This window comes from Mya arenaria, chromosome 5 (assembly GCF_026914265.1).
Source record: "Mya arenaria isolate MELC-2E11 chromosome 5, ASM2691426v1".
NCBI lineage: Eukaryota > Metazoa > Mollusca > Bivalvia > Myida > Myidae > Mya > Mya arenaria.
Window position 1 is genome coordinate 29296299 of NC_069126.1, and position 18898 is coordinate 29315196.

General features: G+C 33.0%; 1 protein-coding gene across 8 annotated transcripts; it reads right to left on the reverse strand.

The window, feature by feature from the left end:
• Positions 1–452: 452 nt before the first annotated feature.
• Positions 453–18275, reverse strand: LOC128233391 (uncharacterized). Of its 8 annotated transcripts, none has more exons than XM_052947047.1 (10): positions 18067–18275; positions 12320–12889; positions 9606–9683; positions 8252–8377; positions 7817–7906; positions 7401–7625; positions 6496–6732; positions 6154–6223; positions 3906–3983; positions 2609–3382 (listed from the first exon to the last, which is right to left on the reverse strand). In XM_052947047.1, the coding sequence occupies exons 6-10, from the start codon at positions 7516–7518 to the stop codon at positions 3055–3057; spliced, it is 831 nt and encodes a 276-aa protein (XP_052803007.1). In that variant the 5' UTR covers positions 7519–7625; positions 7817–7906; positions 8252–8377; positions 9606–9683; positions 12320–12889; positions 18067–18275; the 3' UTR covers positions 2609–3054. The 8 variants fall into 7 exon arrangements, 3 of the variants coding, with proteins under 3 accessions (XP_052803009.1, XP_052803008.1, XP_052803007.1); XR_008260670.1 differs by having other exon boundaries at positions 3906–5917; XR_008260668.1 differs by having other exon boundaries at positions 4229–6223.
• Between the last annotated feature and the right edge of the window lie 623 nt (positions 18276–18898).

An 18898-nucleotide genomic window follows, 5' to 3' on the forward strand; every position in this document is an offset into this window, starting at 1 on the left:
CGTTAATGTCATTTGACTCCCTTTCATAGGGATGTTAGAGACCTTAAGCTCTATTACTGCTAATTTAATGGTCGTCGGTTCCTCGACAGTATTGCGTCCTTGGTCATCGCTTTCCTTTAAATTATGAGCCTTTGGTTCCCTTATTGGAGTGAGTAAGTGTTAGTGTGCCATGAGTTTTATTTAAGTGTCACCTTTATTATCATTCGAGAACAGTACATAGAGGCGTTATGGCCTTTAAAGGCCTTTATTACAGCGTCACGTTAGAAGCCTTCATTATAGTTGTGCGTTAAAGGCGTTTCGGAACATAATTATGGAGGATCAATTTATAAGATAATAATAAGAACGTAATATTTTATCAAAACTGTAAGGTTAAATACTAACATAATTGTTTGGATAGTATATTTATAAATGAGTGGATGTGTTATCAATGAATGCATCTAGCCCGCGTTGGCAGCACTTTAAGTTAAAGCCTATACAAAAAAGTTAAAGCGAGTCATCAATCAAATCTTTGGTATGTAGATAAATATATCACATCCTCTTCAGTCCTTACTTCAATAGATTCTACTTTAATTTTTACCAATTATGCAGGCTGGTATAAAGAAAGTCATATAATTTATGAATGTATTGATCATATTATAATAGTATTGCATATCATTTCATAATGCATTCGTAAACAAAATAATGTCCGTCTTTAAGCGTAATTTGTCATTTTAAAACGTAAAATTGATTCACATCAAATCATCAAATTAAAGAATACACATCCTGTCGATTGCTGTTAATAGACGAATTATTTTTTAAAATAATAATACTATCAATGTCACATAAACTTTTAACATAATTTTAGACACCACTTGTTAGTTGGATACAAACACTAGTAATATGATCATTCCCAACAAGGAGACTTGAGGTTTGCTCACTGAAGCACAATGACTGAGGCTTCGACAAGCCATCAGACTTTCTGACCAATGTGGCCAGCTTCTGTGTGCCCTCCCTGTCAACCTGTGTCACAGTGTCCGAACTAAACCCAGAAACAAACACATGGCCGCGGGGACTGATACATCTTCCACTTGGACTTTTCAATTCAGTATCTTCTAATGAAGATAACAATTTTCCAGTTTTATCAAGAGTTATCAATTTATTTTTTAAGCCATTTGTAACATACATATTCTCTCCCCATCAGGACTAAGAACGCACCTTTTAACGGTCAAGCCAATGGATTTGTCTTCATAAATCTTTGTGATTATATTGCCATCAATGTTGTACTGGTAAAGGGTATTCCCTGAGCTCACATACAGCTGACCCTGGTAATAGGCAATGGAGACGCACCGGTAGTCTGTTGTGAAATTTCTCACTTTATGTAGCTTTCATGTGGTTACATTGATGAAGTGGACTTCATGCCGTATAGAATCATTAACAGCTACAGCTACTTCTTTTCCAGATATGCGACACAAATCGTATGGAGAAGAAGGAAGAGCACAACAAGCAGTGACGTCATATTGTCTATTCAAATGTTTCAGTCTGCTATTCTTTTTGTCGGCAATCACAAGGTGTCCGCTGGGAAACTCACATATACCTACGATAGAGGACCTATAGTTATCAGTTTCTATACCAACATCATAATTCTTTAAGGCTAAATCATTGTATACATGTTATATCCTGTCACTTGCATACAAATCGGTCCAATAACAAGGTGCCGTGTAAATTTTAGTTCATTAGGATAGTAGACCACGTGATGTTTATCTACAGTCAGTTGGTCATGTGAGCGCGAAAACGGATTTGTTTTTTATTCTTAAAGGCAAAAATAAGGTTTCAGTATCTTATTAATAGTCCGCAAACAGCCGACCTCAACAATCACTCTGGCAAAACAATCGACCAGAAAATCTACATGTGACGTGAAAATCTTACCCTACCCGCAAATGCTAGAAACTGTGCAGCATTTAACGATAAATAATTCTATTTCTGTGGTCAACCGATAAAATCTCTTCCTTGCCAGATAAACTTCCTCCATCCACGGCACTAACCTACTATTCTATATTTATTTCAATTTTATCAATGGACGCAAGCACGTGCAAGTTTCCGAGAAATACTGATATCAGACTTGAAAATTACTTTTTGTTTAGGCTTTCTCTGCATTGTTTGCACCTGTGCATTTGCTTTAGACAGCGTGACCTGACATCTTCTGTAGCCAATGTAAGAATGTATCTCATTGTGTTCGTCCGTCATCTGCTGAACCTTTTCATTCATGGCCGTCATTTGGTCATTAATCTGAGTACAAGCTTCCATATCTACTTTAACATCTGTTTCTAAATCATTGATCATGCTCTCCAACTGTTCAACTGTCGTCTTCTCAAGCTGGTCCAAAATGTTGTTTATTTCTTTGCGGAGAGCCCTGATTTCAGCCAATATGGCATTGCATGTGTCCTTCTGCGAGGCTGCATATTTCATTCTATCATTCTGGAGCTCATCCAGACTGCTCCTCGTCTTCTCAACTGCTGCTGATAGCTGCTTGAACTCTGCTGTTTTTAGGAAGCCTCTGGCCAGGTCGGAAAGGTGAATGATGCTGCTACACTGTCTAATAAAGACACATTTATGTTAAGAGAAGAACATCAATATTGAATATTTAATTTTGTTTTGCAAGGATACATATGTAAATGTATTCTATATTAAAAGGGGAACAGAAATGAAAACACATAACAGAACAGAACGTGTATTAGTTGATGGTTTCTTTTAATCAACCAAGTGTGTTCAATTCTGTACAATTTGTATTGATAGAAACACTCTTATGTAAATTTAATTCCAAATATAACTTGTTTTTTTTACTTTACATATAATCACTATTGATCAAAATGTTTTTTGAATGGTCAAAAATTACTGCTGACCAGTCAAATTGCTTTCATTTTTACACGAGCCAAAATACAACCTGTGGATAACTTATCCAGTGTTCATACAATTCGCTACTGTTTACTACCCTCTTTCTAAGGCTGCATATAAGAGGTGCTTGATGCATTTCAAGGTTATGAAAACAATGTTCATTACAATATCTTATAACAGTAACTACGTGTGGTACATTGCTGCACAAACGTAGCAGCACAACTCCTGGTGGTCATTGCATTTGAGCTTCAGCTTAATGCCATGCTTGTCCAAATTGTCCAACGTGGAACACACCCACTTCTGAATGTTACCACGTCCGTACACGGTATGTTTTCTATTGACTCCATTATGTAAGCGCACACATTTGTCACACATATAGTATTCACACTCTTTACAAAAGTACTTGGCTTTAACGTCTAGGCCAATATCCTCACACGTGGAACAAATGTAGTCATGCACAAGGTTAGATCCCTTGTATAGCGATGCTCTTTCAGTGGCCATGGTGTGTAAACTGAAAATTTCAATATTCATTCAGTTCTTTATCTTTCGTGAACAGATTTCAGTTACAGATTCGGAATGTCAAGGTCGAACGTTCATAAAATGGTTGTTTAATAGTTTCTATTAAAACGTCTGTTCACTTGTATAACGTACATTTAAATTCGTTTTAGAAGTAAAAACTTACAATTTCAATTTTTTAAATAATAATTTATACTTGAAAAAAACATTACGTTGCATTATTGCACGATAGTTATTCAAGGAGTCAATTTATCTATACAATGTATTTTAATATTTAAGAATCGGATCGAGCAGTAAAGGTAATATAGTCGATCCTATTCTTAAATATTCAAATATTAAATACATTTCCTCGATTAATTGACTTCTCTTATTGACTTTCTTATTGAATCAATTCAACGTGCATTGGTTTGTCCATGACTAACATGTAAGTTAAACAGTTATGCATATTTACATTAAGGGTCTCAGCCACTTTACTTTGAAAACCATGTCAATCAAATTCAAGCACAAAGTCTACAAACCTTTTTGGGGGAGCCTTCTTAGCAGTCTCCTCTGTGATATTTACAGGAGTCTCAACGTTTTCGGTCAGCTTTTGAGACCTGCAGATATTATGTAAATCAAATTATTGTGCACCGTACATTATACATAGTTTCGGTGTTAGGGTGAAAGTTGTGACCTCGATTTAATAGCTCTGCTTTATTCTCACGTTTTATTGTTTAATGTTGATTGTGAGCACAACGGAAAGACGAAACATTGCATAATATGCTCAAAGCTTGCATATTCAAGAAGTTTTGTCAACAAGCAAAATCACCATGTAAAAGCAATAACATATCAGTTTACGTACCCGGTGTACAATTATGTGAATTTTGGATGCCTGGTGACATCATATTAATTTGTTATCATTTGAAAGCCTTTTATGATTAGACTGTGAACAGGTGAACTTTCTGAAACCAAGGTAAGAAACGCAATTTATCGGCGTAGGGAGATTGTAAAAGAGACCATTTCACGTCGGATTTCAGTTGAAATGAACAAACTGCAATTACTTAGTTTATACATTTAATATATTTACGTCCATTTAGTTTATATATATGTTATCAATATACAATTCCCTTTTAAATGAAACAAAACTTATATTGGGTCAGCGAGCATTGAATTTTAACCTTATTACCAATGTCTCAATGCAATGACAGGCTTTATTGTACATCGGATACCTTAATATGCACAACTTAAATGGTTGGAATATATTGTGTAAAAACCTAAAATTGCGGAGCGAGCGAGCACGTCTTGGTCATTGAAATGTTAAACAAACTGTTTAAACTGACGTGGATTATAACATGTTTTCAGAAGGCGGGAAAACAAATTATGATTTCCACCTGTGTTATATTATAAAATTTAATATTTTAATTATTTAGTATTGTAATAAATAAAGGCCAAAAGGCGATATCATTGTTGGAAATTTAGGTTACACTCTTATGTCTATAAAACGCAAATTATAGAGATGTGTTGAGTGAGTAAACAGATTGAGCAAAAGAAACTGTAAATGTTGTTTTGTTCCAAGCTTTCAATGTTTGGTATTTTTAACAAAATATAACATCAAATTTCAGACAGCTGTGTCGATTTTTCCGGATCGATCGTCGTAGAGGGGACATTTGACATATTTTATTGTAGATAGTAACGGAATGTTTTATTTAAACATTATCTGTAAAAATTAATTGTATAAGTAAGAAAATACTATCATTAAGCAAATCACCGGATAAATATATAAACAATTTAGAAAACGGCATACTAGTATTTCAAACAAAACTGAAATACGGTGTCTCGCTTCTGTATACAATGTCAATGTCTCGTTTTTACGCTTTATCGGTCAAATTACTATTGTCATCGAGAATAAACTATTTTATTGAGTGAATTATACATTTAATCTTTTCAACCTTCTTGCGTTATTTTAGAGTTATCATGTGATTAGTTTCCTCTTAACAGTTATGAGTATTTATAGTAGGGGCTCGACCTCTTATACTTTGGATACCTTGCCAATCAAAATCAAGCACAATCAAGCATTCTCTTTGTTGCCTTAAATATATAGCTTAGATGTGGTATCTAAGCATATTAATAATTTAAATTGTCTGTATTCATTTTGCATTCATCAAAGATAGTAGTTAAATATAATTGTGTATGAAACTGTAATTGTAGCTTTTTACCACACATTAATTGTTAATTTGCTTAATAAAAACATACTTTTTAATAAAAAATCTGTTCTTTGAATACAATGCGTAAATATAATGCCTCCACAGTTTCACATTCTTACTTACAAAACACTCTCACACCATTGTTCTAATTTACTCGACTCTCTCTATCACTTAACCACCTACTAGCAATGGTTTTACATTTGAAATGATTTTACTAAGTTATATTTTCTCACAAATAAAAAAATGATGTAAAATTTGGTAAAGAAATGTTTAAGAATAAAAGAATGTTCTGGAGTATTTACCTAACATTGTTAGGGTACTGAACTGTTTCTGGCATATTCATTGACCTAATAAAGATTGTAAACGTACACAATTCGGTTTGTATATCAAGAAATAAACAGTAATCTAAAATAGATGAACCAAAAAAATTAACCTTTTATTTAAATAAAATAGATAGTATTTACGAAAATATTATGATGTTCTACATATGTTATACTTCTCAAGTAAATGTAGTCAATGATATTTCCAATAATTCGCAAGCAAAACAGCAGCGTTCCTATATTAAAACGAAAACCATACTTACGTCAATGTCTTTTGTTTTTCAGAGAAAAATTTATCAGCTGAAACAACAACACTGTTTGGAGAACTGGTATCTGTAAAAAAAAGATGAAAATGCATTAAATCGTCACATTTTATTATTAAATAAGAATTTTACTCAATCGTAATATACCGATAAACACGCAGCATATCACCCGTTTAATTTAACGGAGGCATGTGGGAAATTCGCTTTATGCACTTATCATTTTATAGCATGATTAAGAGTCATTTCTTTATTTTATGGTAAGAAAAAAAACACAACATTTATTTTGTCCAATAAGGAGCCGAGTGATTAGAAGAAAAACATGTCTGTTAATAAATATTTTACCCTCTATGAAAACGCTCATCACAAGGTGAGGAATTTCCAGACCTCGACGAATCTCGTCAACAGTTGTTTGATATAATTCGCCCTTTCCCTTTGCCATCAGATCATTTATTACTTGTCCCCTTTCAATGTAACTGGAAGGATGATAAACACACTTGACCACATTAGTGCATTCGTCATCTTTTTTCACGGACAGAGTCATTTTCTCACTCAAACTTCTTGAACTCGTAATTTGTGAAACTGAAACGGATTGAGAATAGTATGATAAATACATTCATTCAGATTAACAAATGAATATAGCTTTGTTCAAAAAGCACAAATATGCAATTTAGTTTCTCAAACTAACGATATATGAATAGTAGGATGCTTAATATATAGATATATATGTACAAACACATGTAAAAGATAATTACAAATCATTTTAAACTAAATCAAAAGGTGAACTTTTTCTGCCTCCTGTAATGTCGCTGTAGTTGAAAGCAATTTGGCACATACTATCCTATTTGTACACTTAATTTTAACTTAAAACATTTCATTTTGAAAATAGTCTTCCCGCCCACATTATTGGTGCCTAAGTCCCAGTTTCTTGATTCATAAGGAAACTTAAGTCGTATATAGCGGACTTAATAAGAGCTGTGTGGCTATAACAATACTTATTAATACTGTCTTATCTGATAACCTTAACTTTAGGTGAAAATAGTCTTATACCAGTTAACATTCCATGAATATTCTCTTATAACAATTGTTCCTCTTCATATGAGTTTACTGTGGTCAATCTCTCCATACTCTTTTATGACAGTATTAGAAACAAGGATTTGAAAGTATTCTTCCTGTTTATCAATTTCAAGCTATATAAAAACTTGAATTTCCTACTTAAATATTAGAGATCGTCATTATGATAATCTTACCGATCTCATTCAGAAAAGTATAGCTAGTTTTCCTTTCCATTGTCACGTTGATGTCAAACAACTCGTGTCCTTTCAGAGTCCTCATCGTTTCCTCTAGAGGTGCAAATAATGAATACATCTTTCCAGATATGATGTCTTAAATGAGAGTTATTGCAGATCCAATATCAGGTACTTGAAGTCCAAGAGTGACACAACTTTGCTTGATATAAGCCACTTTTCTTTTTTCTAAAATGATATCGTATTATTAATGTAAATTAAGTCAAATCAAATAATAATTGCATGCAACAGTTAGATAATCAGTAGTTTTAAATAAGTTTAAAATAAGTGGTTTCGTATATGTTTGTGAAATTTCGTTCACCAACGTAGCTACTCAAAATGCGCATTATCCGCAGAAAACAACATCACAAGTTACATACCTCTGAGCAGTTCTTGGACTATATTTACGACTTTATCGTCCACATTTCTATCTGTGTTTCCTTGCTCATCTCGCTCTTCTTGGTCTGGATCTGCAACAGGTTGTATGATGTTTCACACTTAGTTGTATACTACTTGTCTTGCGATGTTTTCAATATAGCGGTCGATTAAACATATCGGTATAGTTGAAAATAAAAATTATATGATCATTTTGCTAGGACTGTTCGATGACGGAAAACGTTTGCCGTATTATGTATTATAGAACTTTGTACAAACTATCAGATACGGCATTCAAGTTAAATGCAACTTTGATAACTTGCGAACATGACAACCAAAATAGGTTTTTGCGTATCAATATATTTTTACCCAAACGAACATATATCTATGCATTGCAACACGTTTGAACTATGTTTTGACTTAGATTATAACTTACATACCATGCAAAGCGCCTTCGTGCAAAGTACTTTGTTGTAATGCAGTTTCAAAGGTTTTTCTTAAGTAATTCGAAACTTTCTCCTCATCGTCATGGTTGTAATTGCTAAATAACAGCAACACATCGATCACTGAAAAGCGAATCCTTTGCATGTTGCATATTTACTAAATGTCTATTTTTATTTCATTACGTTACACGTGCATGTCTGCAAAACAACTTCAAAGTTACAAATTAGGAATACTGTTACTGTCAAATAGCGAAACACTGTATGCCGTCAAGTGTTTTATTTATCTAAACAAGTATGCACTTGCATGTTTTGAGAGTAGCAAACAAAGGTGATTTTAAAAAATCGTGGGAGTCCCCTTTTTTCCGAGACAATATGTTTTCAATGCTTCTCTATTTGATCTTGTAGGACAATGCCATGTTATTAGACTGGACGTACGTGTTTGCTAATGAAATTATTATAGCTATGTTTATGGCTTATCATGCACCTTCAATTAACCTTACAAAACACAAATGTCGGTCTGACAGATAACTAACAGAAACCAAGTCTTTATTTGAATAAGCATTAAGGCAACTTCTACCATGGCATAGCATGGTTATAAAACCGGTTTCCTATAACACAATCTCACAATTATCCGAAAAAAACAACAAAGTATTCAAAATCAATCAATCACAAACTGGACCAATTTAAACGATACTAAATAAAGCTCTCTTTTTAATACAATGCCCTTCTTGTTCAAATTGTTTCAGTCTTCTGCAGAAGTCAGCCCATTTTGTAGCAACTATTTTATAACAGGCATTCTTGAACTTTTGTACAAGTTTGAGAATTTGATTTGTTATGCATCAGCCGTTAATCGTTTCAATGTACAACAATAGAATGAAAAATACAGAAGAAGTCGAAAATTCAAAAATAATCCCTGTTTATGGGCACAAGACAAGGACCAATCGACAATTTACAACAAATAATTTATGATAATAACATCAGTATTAGGTCTAGATGATGTTTGAGGCATCCTTCATAATTCTCTGTAGTCGGTTTATGTATATTACACTTTCAATAACATGCAAAATGAATCACTCAGCTAAACTGATTGTACCAAAGTACCTTATATTGTTCTTAGCAGTCCTTAAGGCCATTAATAGTAACTGACAATTAACGAAACATGTATGTATTCAAGAAGGATATTAAAGGTGCAATGTACAACATTATTATAGATTTCTAAGAAATGGTAAGTAACATGTCATTTTAAAAAAAAAAGTCTTTCTAACAATAATACCTTAAGGAAATTGAAAAATCAATTAATGTTAACTGCCATCAAGCCCCCATTTATTATGAAATTAATCAACAACTTTACCTGGAATTTCAATCTTGATTTCAGTATCATTGATAAGTTGCTTTATTTGCTCCAAAGCCCCTGCTACTCCTAGGTCGCCTGAAAATGGAATACTTCGTAAATCAATTGAAGACAATATTGTTTGCACTAAAGTGTTACCACAAGTGACTTATCGTCAGTTCTTCAAACTAAAATTCCGCTATCACAAGGTTGAAGATGCGACTGGACAAAGTAATTCCTATATATCTTCGCAGGTGATACAACAATACACACCACAGTAATCAAACTTGCTTAAGGTTCTTGCAAGTACAAAATTTGGTTTCAAAGACCAACACATACAATGTTTCAAATGTTCATTATTCAAAAAGTTCCTATGTTCAATACTTAGCAAGCATAATACATTAATTTTCAGTAACATGTATAAGAAATTCGGCAATTTTTACGAAGTCAGGTTTTGGAAAAGTGTTTTTACAAAATGAAAATGTGTTTGTGTAAAAATATTTATCCGATTAAAGATATCTACATATTTCGTTACACGGACAGGAATTTATTTCACCTTTTTCCCTTTTTAACTGAACTATTTTCTCATTTGAAAATACCATTAATAAAACACAAAACATTGTTGATTGAGTAATCTGTAGCATTATGACACAAACACTTCTTTCTGTTGTCAACAAACTTTTCCGAAAAATGCAAAAGCTTTTGGAGCTAAATTCAGAAGAAATTTCCTTTCGTAAAATTTGCCCGAATTCTTACCACACCAGAACAGGTTGAAAAGGATGAATGATTTTCTCTTGAAAATTGTTGTTTCTCAAAACTTAATAGACTATGAATTATAGATTTTAGAATCATCCACTGTTGCATTGCGGAAGACACTTGTGATGTCAGCATGGCTATATGCGTACATAGCCATGCTGACATCCCAAGTGTCTTCCGCACAGCCTTATAAAAAATAAGCATTTATTGAAATCTTATTTGCGCATTTGCTTATACCTGAAAATGTTTTTCCTTAGCAAAAACGTTAATTAACATCAAATGTATTACTAAACTGTAAAAAAAAGAAATCATTATACAACTAGTTTATCATATATACGTTTCAAAAATATAACAGCATCAGCAGTGCTACATTGCCCCCCGTACTCATTTGTACGGGGGCAATGTAGCACTGCTGATGCTGTTATAAGGGTGTGTACATTCCATAAGCAACTGAATGAAGTGCAATGTCATATTAAGGTGAGGCCTAAAGATGCACTCTTACTCTCAAATAAGATTTACTACAATTAATACTATTGTTTTAATTTCCAAAAATAGGGTGAATAAATGTCGAAAACAATGGTTCTTATGAAGGATACCGAGTTTAATTTGAAAGAACTGAGCATAAAACACGGTATTTCTTTTAAATCTTTTAGCATTCACCAATCATTTAATATTTTTGCGCTTTCTTTTATTATGTACAGGGTTACAAACTTGTTATATTTAATGATATTAATGTTTAATATATAATATATATTTGCTATACATGTGTATGTATTGATTTTGAATAAGAGTGTCACTTTAAATGTCTAATTAAACTGTACTTCATAACTACTAACTTAAATTAGGAGAAAGGTTAAAATGAGAACACCAGAAATTGCTAAGTCATAATCGAAACAAATACACACACACATTATATATATATAAAACTATACTGTTCTGAAATCCCAACTGTGCAATATCTCAACATCTTCTTCTTTCACTTTACTATCTTGACTTAAGATGTCAATATTTTATATGATTTAACCTAAACATTTATAAGTTGTATTTTGACTAAATTTACAATGCAATGCTTTGAAATATAATGAAGCGCTTGTTTAATAAAACCGTCCTAATATTTGCCGTGTGTATAAGATTTTCTTTTCCATTTTTTTTTTATAAATCCTTTGCATTAATACATCGATATATTTCAATTGTCATGTTATGTAGACAGACTTGACCAATCTAGGTTTTTAAGGGCCGGCCACAAAGCAAACGTCGTTTGAAGGACCAAAATCTAGATTGTTTTAAAAAAATCAATATTAATTTAGTTTGAGGTTTAATATTTAGCAAGCAGAAATCATATATCCGCTGCAACATGCTTAGCTATAATTAGGAGTTGAGCAATTTTAACAAAAGAAGATTTTATCCCATTTCCAAACAAAAAGCATTTACGTTTCCCCGGAAATGTCTCAATACATAATGAATATGTTTACATGTCAAATTTATCTAAATTAACTAAAACATTTACATGGTTATGAGGCTTTGTGATGATTGCAGCTATTTTAAAAAAGATATTCGCATTTTTATAACCACGAAATGAATTTATCACTATTTTCCTTTTTTTTTTGAATAAACGTCTTATTTGAAAATATATCACCAAGGACCCTCAAGGCATTGTTGATTAGGTAGTCTGGGGAATTTTGACACAAAAGCGATGTAATAATGTTGACAGACTTTGCCAAAAGAATGTGAATGCTTTCTTTAACAAAATCGGGTAAAATCTTCTTTTGTAAAAATTGCACATTAATACTCCAAAACATATCACCAAGAATGTATGCTTAACTGCTAAGAATGATCGTTCCTCAAAACTAAATAAAACATGAGCTTATGCACTGCGGCCGGCCTTTAGGGAAAATGGTGAATTTAATCATGAAATATAAATGTTTGCAGTACTCTAATAGACCGGCCACATAATTAAAAAATGAAAAAAATAAGCTTACCTTCAGAAACAGTGTCGATGTTTTTCACATACTCGTTCAACACGCCATTTGGATATGCATGTTTCAAACTCTCGTACTCATCTAATGTTTTGTTGACAAATTGTGTTAAAGTTTGATCGCTCAAAAACTCACATATTCGGTTGATTGAACCACGAATGCGCCCCAAGTACTCATTATAAACTTCAGCCGATAATCTGTGATTTGGTTTATGACACAGCTTATTTCTAAGGTTACTTAAGTTAGCAATGTCCTGACGTAACATTCTATGTTCACTTGTCGTATAACATGCTGTAAGAATAACAATGACATACAATGATATATCCCATTCTTCTAGACGAGTGTCTTGTCTGTAGGGATACAATATGTTTTCCTTATGTTTGTCAAGTGAACCCAAAAGGCGTTTCTTGTTCTCGTGCAAAAAGTTATCCACAGTCCCATGAACTCCCTGTAAAAACAGCTCCTTAAGCACAGCCATGCCACAGTCCACGAGAGCTATTTGTATTCGTGTGAAATATTCTTGTTCTTCTTTTATAGATGACCCCCCTCCTGTCGCCATGATCGTTTACTTGTCTGAAATGAATACGTTTAAACAATAAAATCAAGTGACCTTTTGCCTAGTGTGTTTACCAAAATGTTTTGAAAATCACAGTGTACTTAGATTTAATAACAGCAAATAGTCCGCTAAAGGTGCGATCTTGACCTAGTTTGATAACTGTTATAACATTTATGTCTAAATAATGATAACAACGATTTCCTCACAAAATCTAATAAAATCATGAGATACAAGTTGACTACCTATCAAAACTGTTTGAAGGCTGTTCCATCCAGATTTTTTACCTGGAACATTCTTGAACTAAGTACAAGATTCTAGAAAAGGCTTTTCAAAAATTGCTTCCATGATGAAAATACACAAATATTTTTTATCTTACAGTGTTCAGCTAACAGAAAGGAAGAGAAAACATATCGGTAATCGTTTATGCAAACGTCTTCGTGCCTTACTTTTATTTAAACATTTAATCCGTTCCTATTTGCGGTTGTTATCATTCAGTTTCAAGCGGTTTACTCGCTGGACACCATTCGTTTTGCCTGATGGGACGTAAAGGTTATTCTTACTCACGCGATTTCGTGCGTTCTTAATTTCGTTTAAATCAAGGAGTCAGTAAGACTATTATCTCTAATCATGTGACAACTTTTAATCCAATGAGAACGGCAGAATCAATGATTTAAAAATAATGTTGTTTTATTACCCTGACATGACATGACCTATACTATAGACCTACACTATATACACTTAAACGAAATGTTGAGGACAACCACAGTATGATAAAACAATTACAATAGTTGGTGTTTAGTCTAACGAGGATGGAGAGAACAATGTAAACAGGCAAACAAACAAGAACAACCCAATTCGAAATTGTACAAACAAATATGTTGATGTTATATATATATATTATGCAACCGAAAATGCAACTGTGTTTTGATCATATTCACAGCAAATATACGTCATTGATAAATCAACTTTTGCAAATGAAATCACTCATTGTAAACAAGTTCATTTTGGGTGTGAAAAGTGAATATTTCTACCAATGAATGTTCTATATATTCTACATAGAATTCACTGTCTTGTATACGTAATTACACAATTCCTAGTGCTGCTCGACCACCAAAACCATACATGGGAAGAAAGCTCCACTTGTTAACTTATCAAAAAAACAAGGTAAGGAAAAAAGATTTTTTCCTTTCTAAAACAAAGATCAATCGGTTGTAAAAAACAAATCGCTTGTGTCGTAAATCATTTTTGTGTATATGCATTATGATTGATTATTATGCAATTTGTTGGGACTATCATTAAAGTTTAAGTTTGCTTTGCAGAAAGAAGATTTGTTAAAATGTATACACATTTAATGAAAATGTACGAAATAATAAATTTTATACTTGCAATATATTAGGTCCGAATTTGAGCTTGAAAGATGTTTACACGCACTGACAACATAGATGTACTCGCTCGTGAAACCGGCGCGTATCGTACAAATCGTGTTTTAGTACCACGATATATGTGGAAAATATTCTCTATACTATTGACATATTTCATATTGCCAGGCAACATGAAAAAGTGTATTGCCATTTTTCAAACGGTCGTGAGCATGCATATATGTATTACTTGAACAGCAATTCTGTACTGTAATAATTGTTGATGCAATACAAAATGTATGCTTGTTTATACACATGTCATACATAATACAACTATATGTGTTTATCTTGTTGTGTCTAAATAAACGTCGCTTCTGTTCTGTTCCTAAGAAGCTTTGAAAATCTCATTTCGGTATTCAAATGACCACATTAGGTTTTCTTATATCTAGGATCAATGCAAAATAAAACTGACGCCGATCACCGCTTACAGAATTGGTATACATGAAGTTGAATCGAGTTTAAACGTCAGCTAGATATAATTCAATAACGTCTTTGATAATTGTTAAATCACTACGTACAATTTGATACGATTCAATTATACTCTATTGAATAATAATCACCTAGTTATACGTGTCGGTGTATAACAATATAACTATAATAAAATGATTTAAGTAACCTTTTAAACCAAAAATACGGTTATTAATGCGTTATGAAAAAGGTTTGAATGGCAATAGCGCCTACTCGGCTGTTTTAGAGGCAAACGTACAAACCAAACCTCGGAGACACGCTCCCTGTTATAAACACTTTCTTGAAGCCACTCACCGTGACGCAAGAGGAAATCCCTTCGCACCCAGTAAAAAAATCCAGAAAAATATTGAGTTACGCGCCCAGAGATCAACCAAAGCGGTTTTTTTAGGAGCAGATATCTCTCTTTGTCCTCAAAAAGTAAGTTCGAGAAAAAATGTGGCAGACATTAAACTTCATGGTGTTTCTTTTCGACACTCGGCAGAAAATATATTTTGAACATAAATCTGCATTCGTTTTACAACCTGGCAATTACCATCAAAAATGCAGTACTAACCGTAAAAACAAAAACATGAGGCCAAACCAAATTAATGTTTCGTTCCTCGGATTTTTGTCAAAAAAAATTAGAGCGAGCGAGCGAATTTTTTTTTTTTTTTTTTTTATCTTTTTTCATTAAACCAGAAGCGAGCGAAGAGCGAAATATATTTTTTTTCTATTAATCAATCTAAATAAGAAATATTGTTTATTAAAATTGCCCTTTAACCCACTTAAATGCATCTTGAACTGAACCTCCTTTAGTACCCACATTACTGTATATCGATAAACCAAATTTTCAATATAATTAAAACACGTTTTAAGTATGACGATCATTCATAACATAAAATAAGGCTGCTTTTAGGAAAAAGTTTTAAACGACTTATATTAATCTACCTGAATCACTTTAACATCATTTGCAACCGTATCAAGACATTCATAAGGACTGATTTCGGATGTTTAAAAAAATAACAGACTCCATATTCTGTACATTTAAATTTCTTGACTTCGTTTTGATTATTAAAGTAAATGCAATGGCATGTGCTTATCGAAATGATGTTCAGAGTACTTTTATGGTCAGTGAGATGTTTTTATAAACCTGGATTATACTGTAAAAAAATAGAAATTAAGTGGATAAACTTAAGTTAGGCTTACCTATTTTTTGATCCTTTTGGACCAGCGTTGATACGCTATTTGTGTAAAGATATTTATTTAAAACTGTTGTTTTGTCATTATGTTTGACAAATGACATTGAAACATCAATTTGGACGAAACAATAAACTATATTCCTGATAATTTAAAATATGTTTTTTAAATAGGAGCGGTAAATCCGCTGAACGAAACATCAATTTGGTGTAACCTAACACCTTTTTGGCGGAATAACAGCAAACGTCGCAGACGAGTTTAATTCATACTCATTCTCATTTCTGAAACTTAAGTACCATGAACAAGCATTGTATTAATGCATGCAGGCAGTGGTATTTCGATCGATTAATGAACAAATGTGAACTTAAACGTTTTAAATCGCAAGCCAGCTAGCACAGCTTGCAGCATTTGAGAAACCGCTAAGAGGACTCCGATGAATGCTGTGGAAAACATTTCGAGATTGGACGTGAATTGCTCTTCTGTAACTAAAAGTGTGTAACGAACGATATTAACCCATGTCAACATTTTGTGAAACCACATAGAGAAGCCTTTCCATCAGTAAGGGTTTCCTAAAGCACATGTTAACTTATGAACTAGGCGAGAAGGAGAACGTGTATTGCAGGATTACAAAGTAACACACGTATGCATACCGTGGTATTGATTACAGGATGACATTATCCACACACATTTCATTCAATGGCTAATTTACAAATAAATGTTGTAGGCATTTCTGAAGGTAATAAGAGCACATAAGAGCATTAATTACTCAACCATTTAACCATTCACTGAAATATAATATCATGCTATTCAACTGATATTGAAGAGAAACGTTTTAAAGCTATGCTTCCGTTTCAAACCGATTCAGTTTATTACATGTAAATGTTTAAATTGTATAAAATTTGAACCTCGATGATTTATATATTTAAACATGTTGAATAAAACATTTTTCAGAAAAGTTCCTCGGTTGATATAAACCATATTTTCTTCAATAAAACACTTTTCAGATATACAAAGTTTAAGCATTATCAAAGGTAATAATACGTTAAAAATAAACAAGTGATATATGCACCAAACGAATTAAAAACGACAGAACAGAGAAGGAAGCTATGCATCTTATACTTTGTCTCGCTTCTGTTTGAAGGTTTATGACAGACTTATGAAGAAGCAAGGGGTAATATGCGTCAGAAGAACGGAAGACGACAGAAAGAACCAGGGGCTGGGGAGAGATGGGTTGTGGACAGACTGAGACAGTAGAAGAATCATGTTCGTTCTAATTCATATGAAATTATATCTGATTTGTTTAGTTTGAAGAAAGTAGTGCTGATTGTTGCTGATTGTTATTGTGATGGTAGCGTGTAGTTCAGAAGCACAGTTTCAAAACCAAAAATCGCTTGATATAAACGTGTTTTACCTTTTTAATAAATCCGATTATAAATATTCCTTAAGTAGATCATAGTTGTGTTTAGATTTAATCACGTGATAACAAGATTTTCAGAAAATATCCACGTGACCTACATTTGACCTCATAAAGCGAAAGTTAATTTTGCTTTTATTTTTTCTATTTCAAATGATTGGAAATCTAACAGATAAAAAATGGAATATGTTAATTGTTTTTATTTATTATAATTTATTTTCAATCTAACTGCAATTTGTTTCAACTGAATAAACAATGTGAAACCGATACTCAATTCAGAATCAATCATGGTCATGTGATTGCCGAGTCATTTAATTAGATCATCGTAGTCAGTTTATTCTGGTTGACTTTGGTATGGGGGTTACGCCATAACTTCAATGTGTAGTAAACATCAAAACAATAAATATCGACATAAAAGTTATGGAAGCCAGAACTAATGTCCATAATGGCATTGAAATTTACCACAAAGGTCATACCTACATTTTATGACTATTTCCACTCATATTTTGTTAAACATTTAAACTTGTCGGTCATTATCGCTTGCTGATAACAACGAAATATTTTTCAATAGGTGTCGCAAAATGTACTTCCGGGTTTTGTCAATAAGTTTGATTACATGTGAAAGTACTCTTAATTTGCCTTATCAAGCTTGGCAAGTGTGTTATACTAATAACTGATAATTAAATGTTAATTAAAAAAACATTTCATATCCACTTACCACTTGTAATTCCACATATTAAACCCAGAAACGTTGAACTCTAGATCCGGATGTGTGGGATAAAACAAGAAACGGTGGCTATGTAACTGCGCTGTTTGCCAGAGGTCGGTGAATCATTTTCGAGAAGTGTTTACATCCTTTCACTGTGTAGTGTTTAAAAAGCTACGCATCGCAGATTAATGAAGTGTAATGGAATAAAGCTAGAAACATTATCGCCATGGGTATTGCATGAACGGTACAGTCACTTGTACATACGTATATATAGGCCATACTAGAATATAGCCGTAGCTGTGTAGCTAAACGTAGAAAGTCCATTTACAACTTTCAATTCGCAACCCGTGTCACCGTGACCTCTAGTGTGTAGAGGATAACCATTACTTGTATGTAACTATTTATCCAATATGATAATGAATGGAAGTCATGTTAGTTCATATAAATGTCATCTAGGAGGAAAATAGGAGTTGTGAAAAGCACGTCACTTTAATTATTATATATGTTATAATAAATGATACGGGGGATATCTGTGCGAACCACTACTTTCTTTTTAGCTCAAGCTTACTTCCCTACCGTCCCAAATATGTACCTGCTAGGTCAACAACCAGAAAACGGATGTCACTATATGCTCAGATCAGACAAAGAACGTATGGAATAGTGTCATTATGCGCAAACTAGTAGGCGCAATGTAATGTTATTTCAGCTCAAGCCTAGTATATTTATATTCATTGCCCCCCTTCAGCCGTCAACACGTAGGCGGAGTTTTATATATGATCAGTTTAGGTTGTTTGTCCCAAGTGTTTACTAAGGCGGGGATTACTATATATTCTAGCATACG

What these genes read in the sequence shown, in the direction of transcription:
- LOC128233391 (XM_052947048.1), bottom strand. Translation starts at nt 7,518, where the DNA reads ATGTATTCATTATTTGCACCTCTAGAGGAAACGATGAGGACTCTGAAA. An exon ending in TACTTTTCTGAATGAGATCG is followed by an intron (nt 6,733 to 7,400) that starts GTAAGATTATCA and finishes AATCCGTTTCAG; the next exon opens with TTTCACAAATTACGAGTTCA. An exon ending in GAAAAACAAAAGACATTGAC is followed by an intron (nt 3,984 to 6,153) that starts GTAAGTATGGTT and finishes TAATATCTGCAG; the next exon opens with GTCTCAAAAGCTGACCGAAA.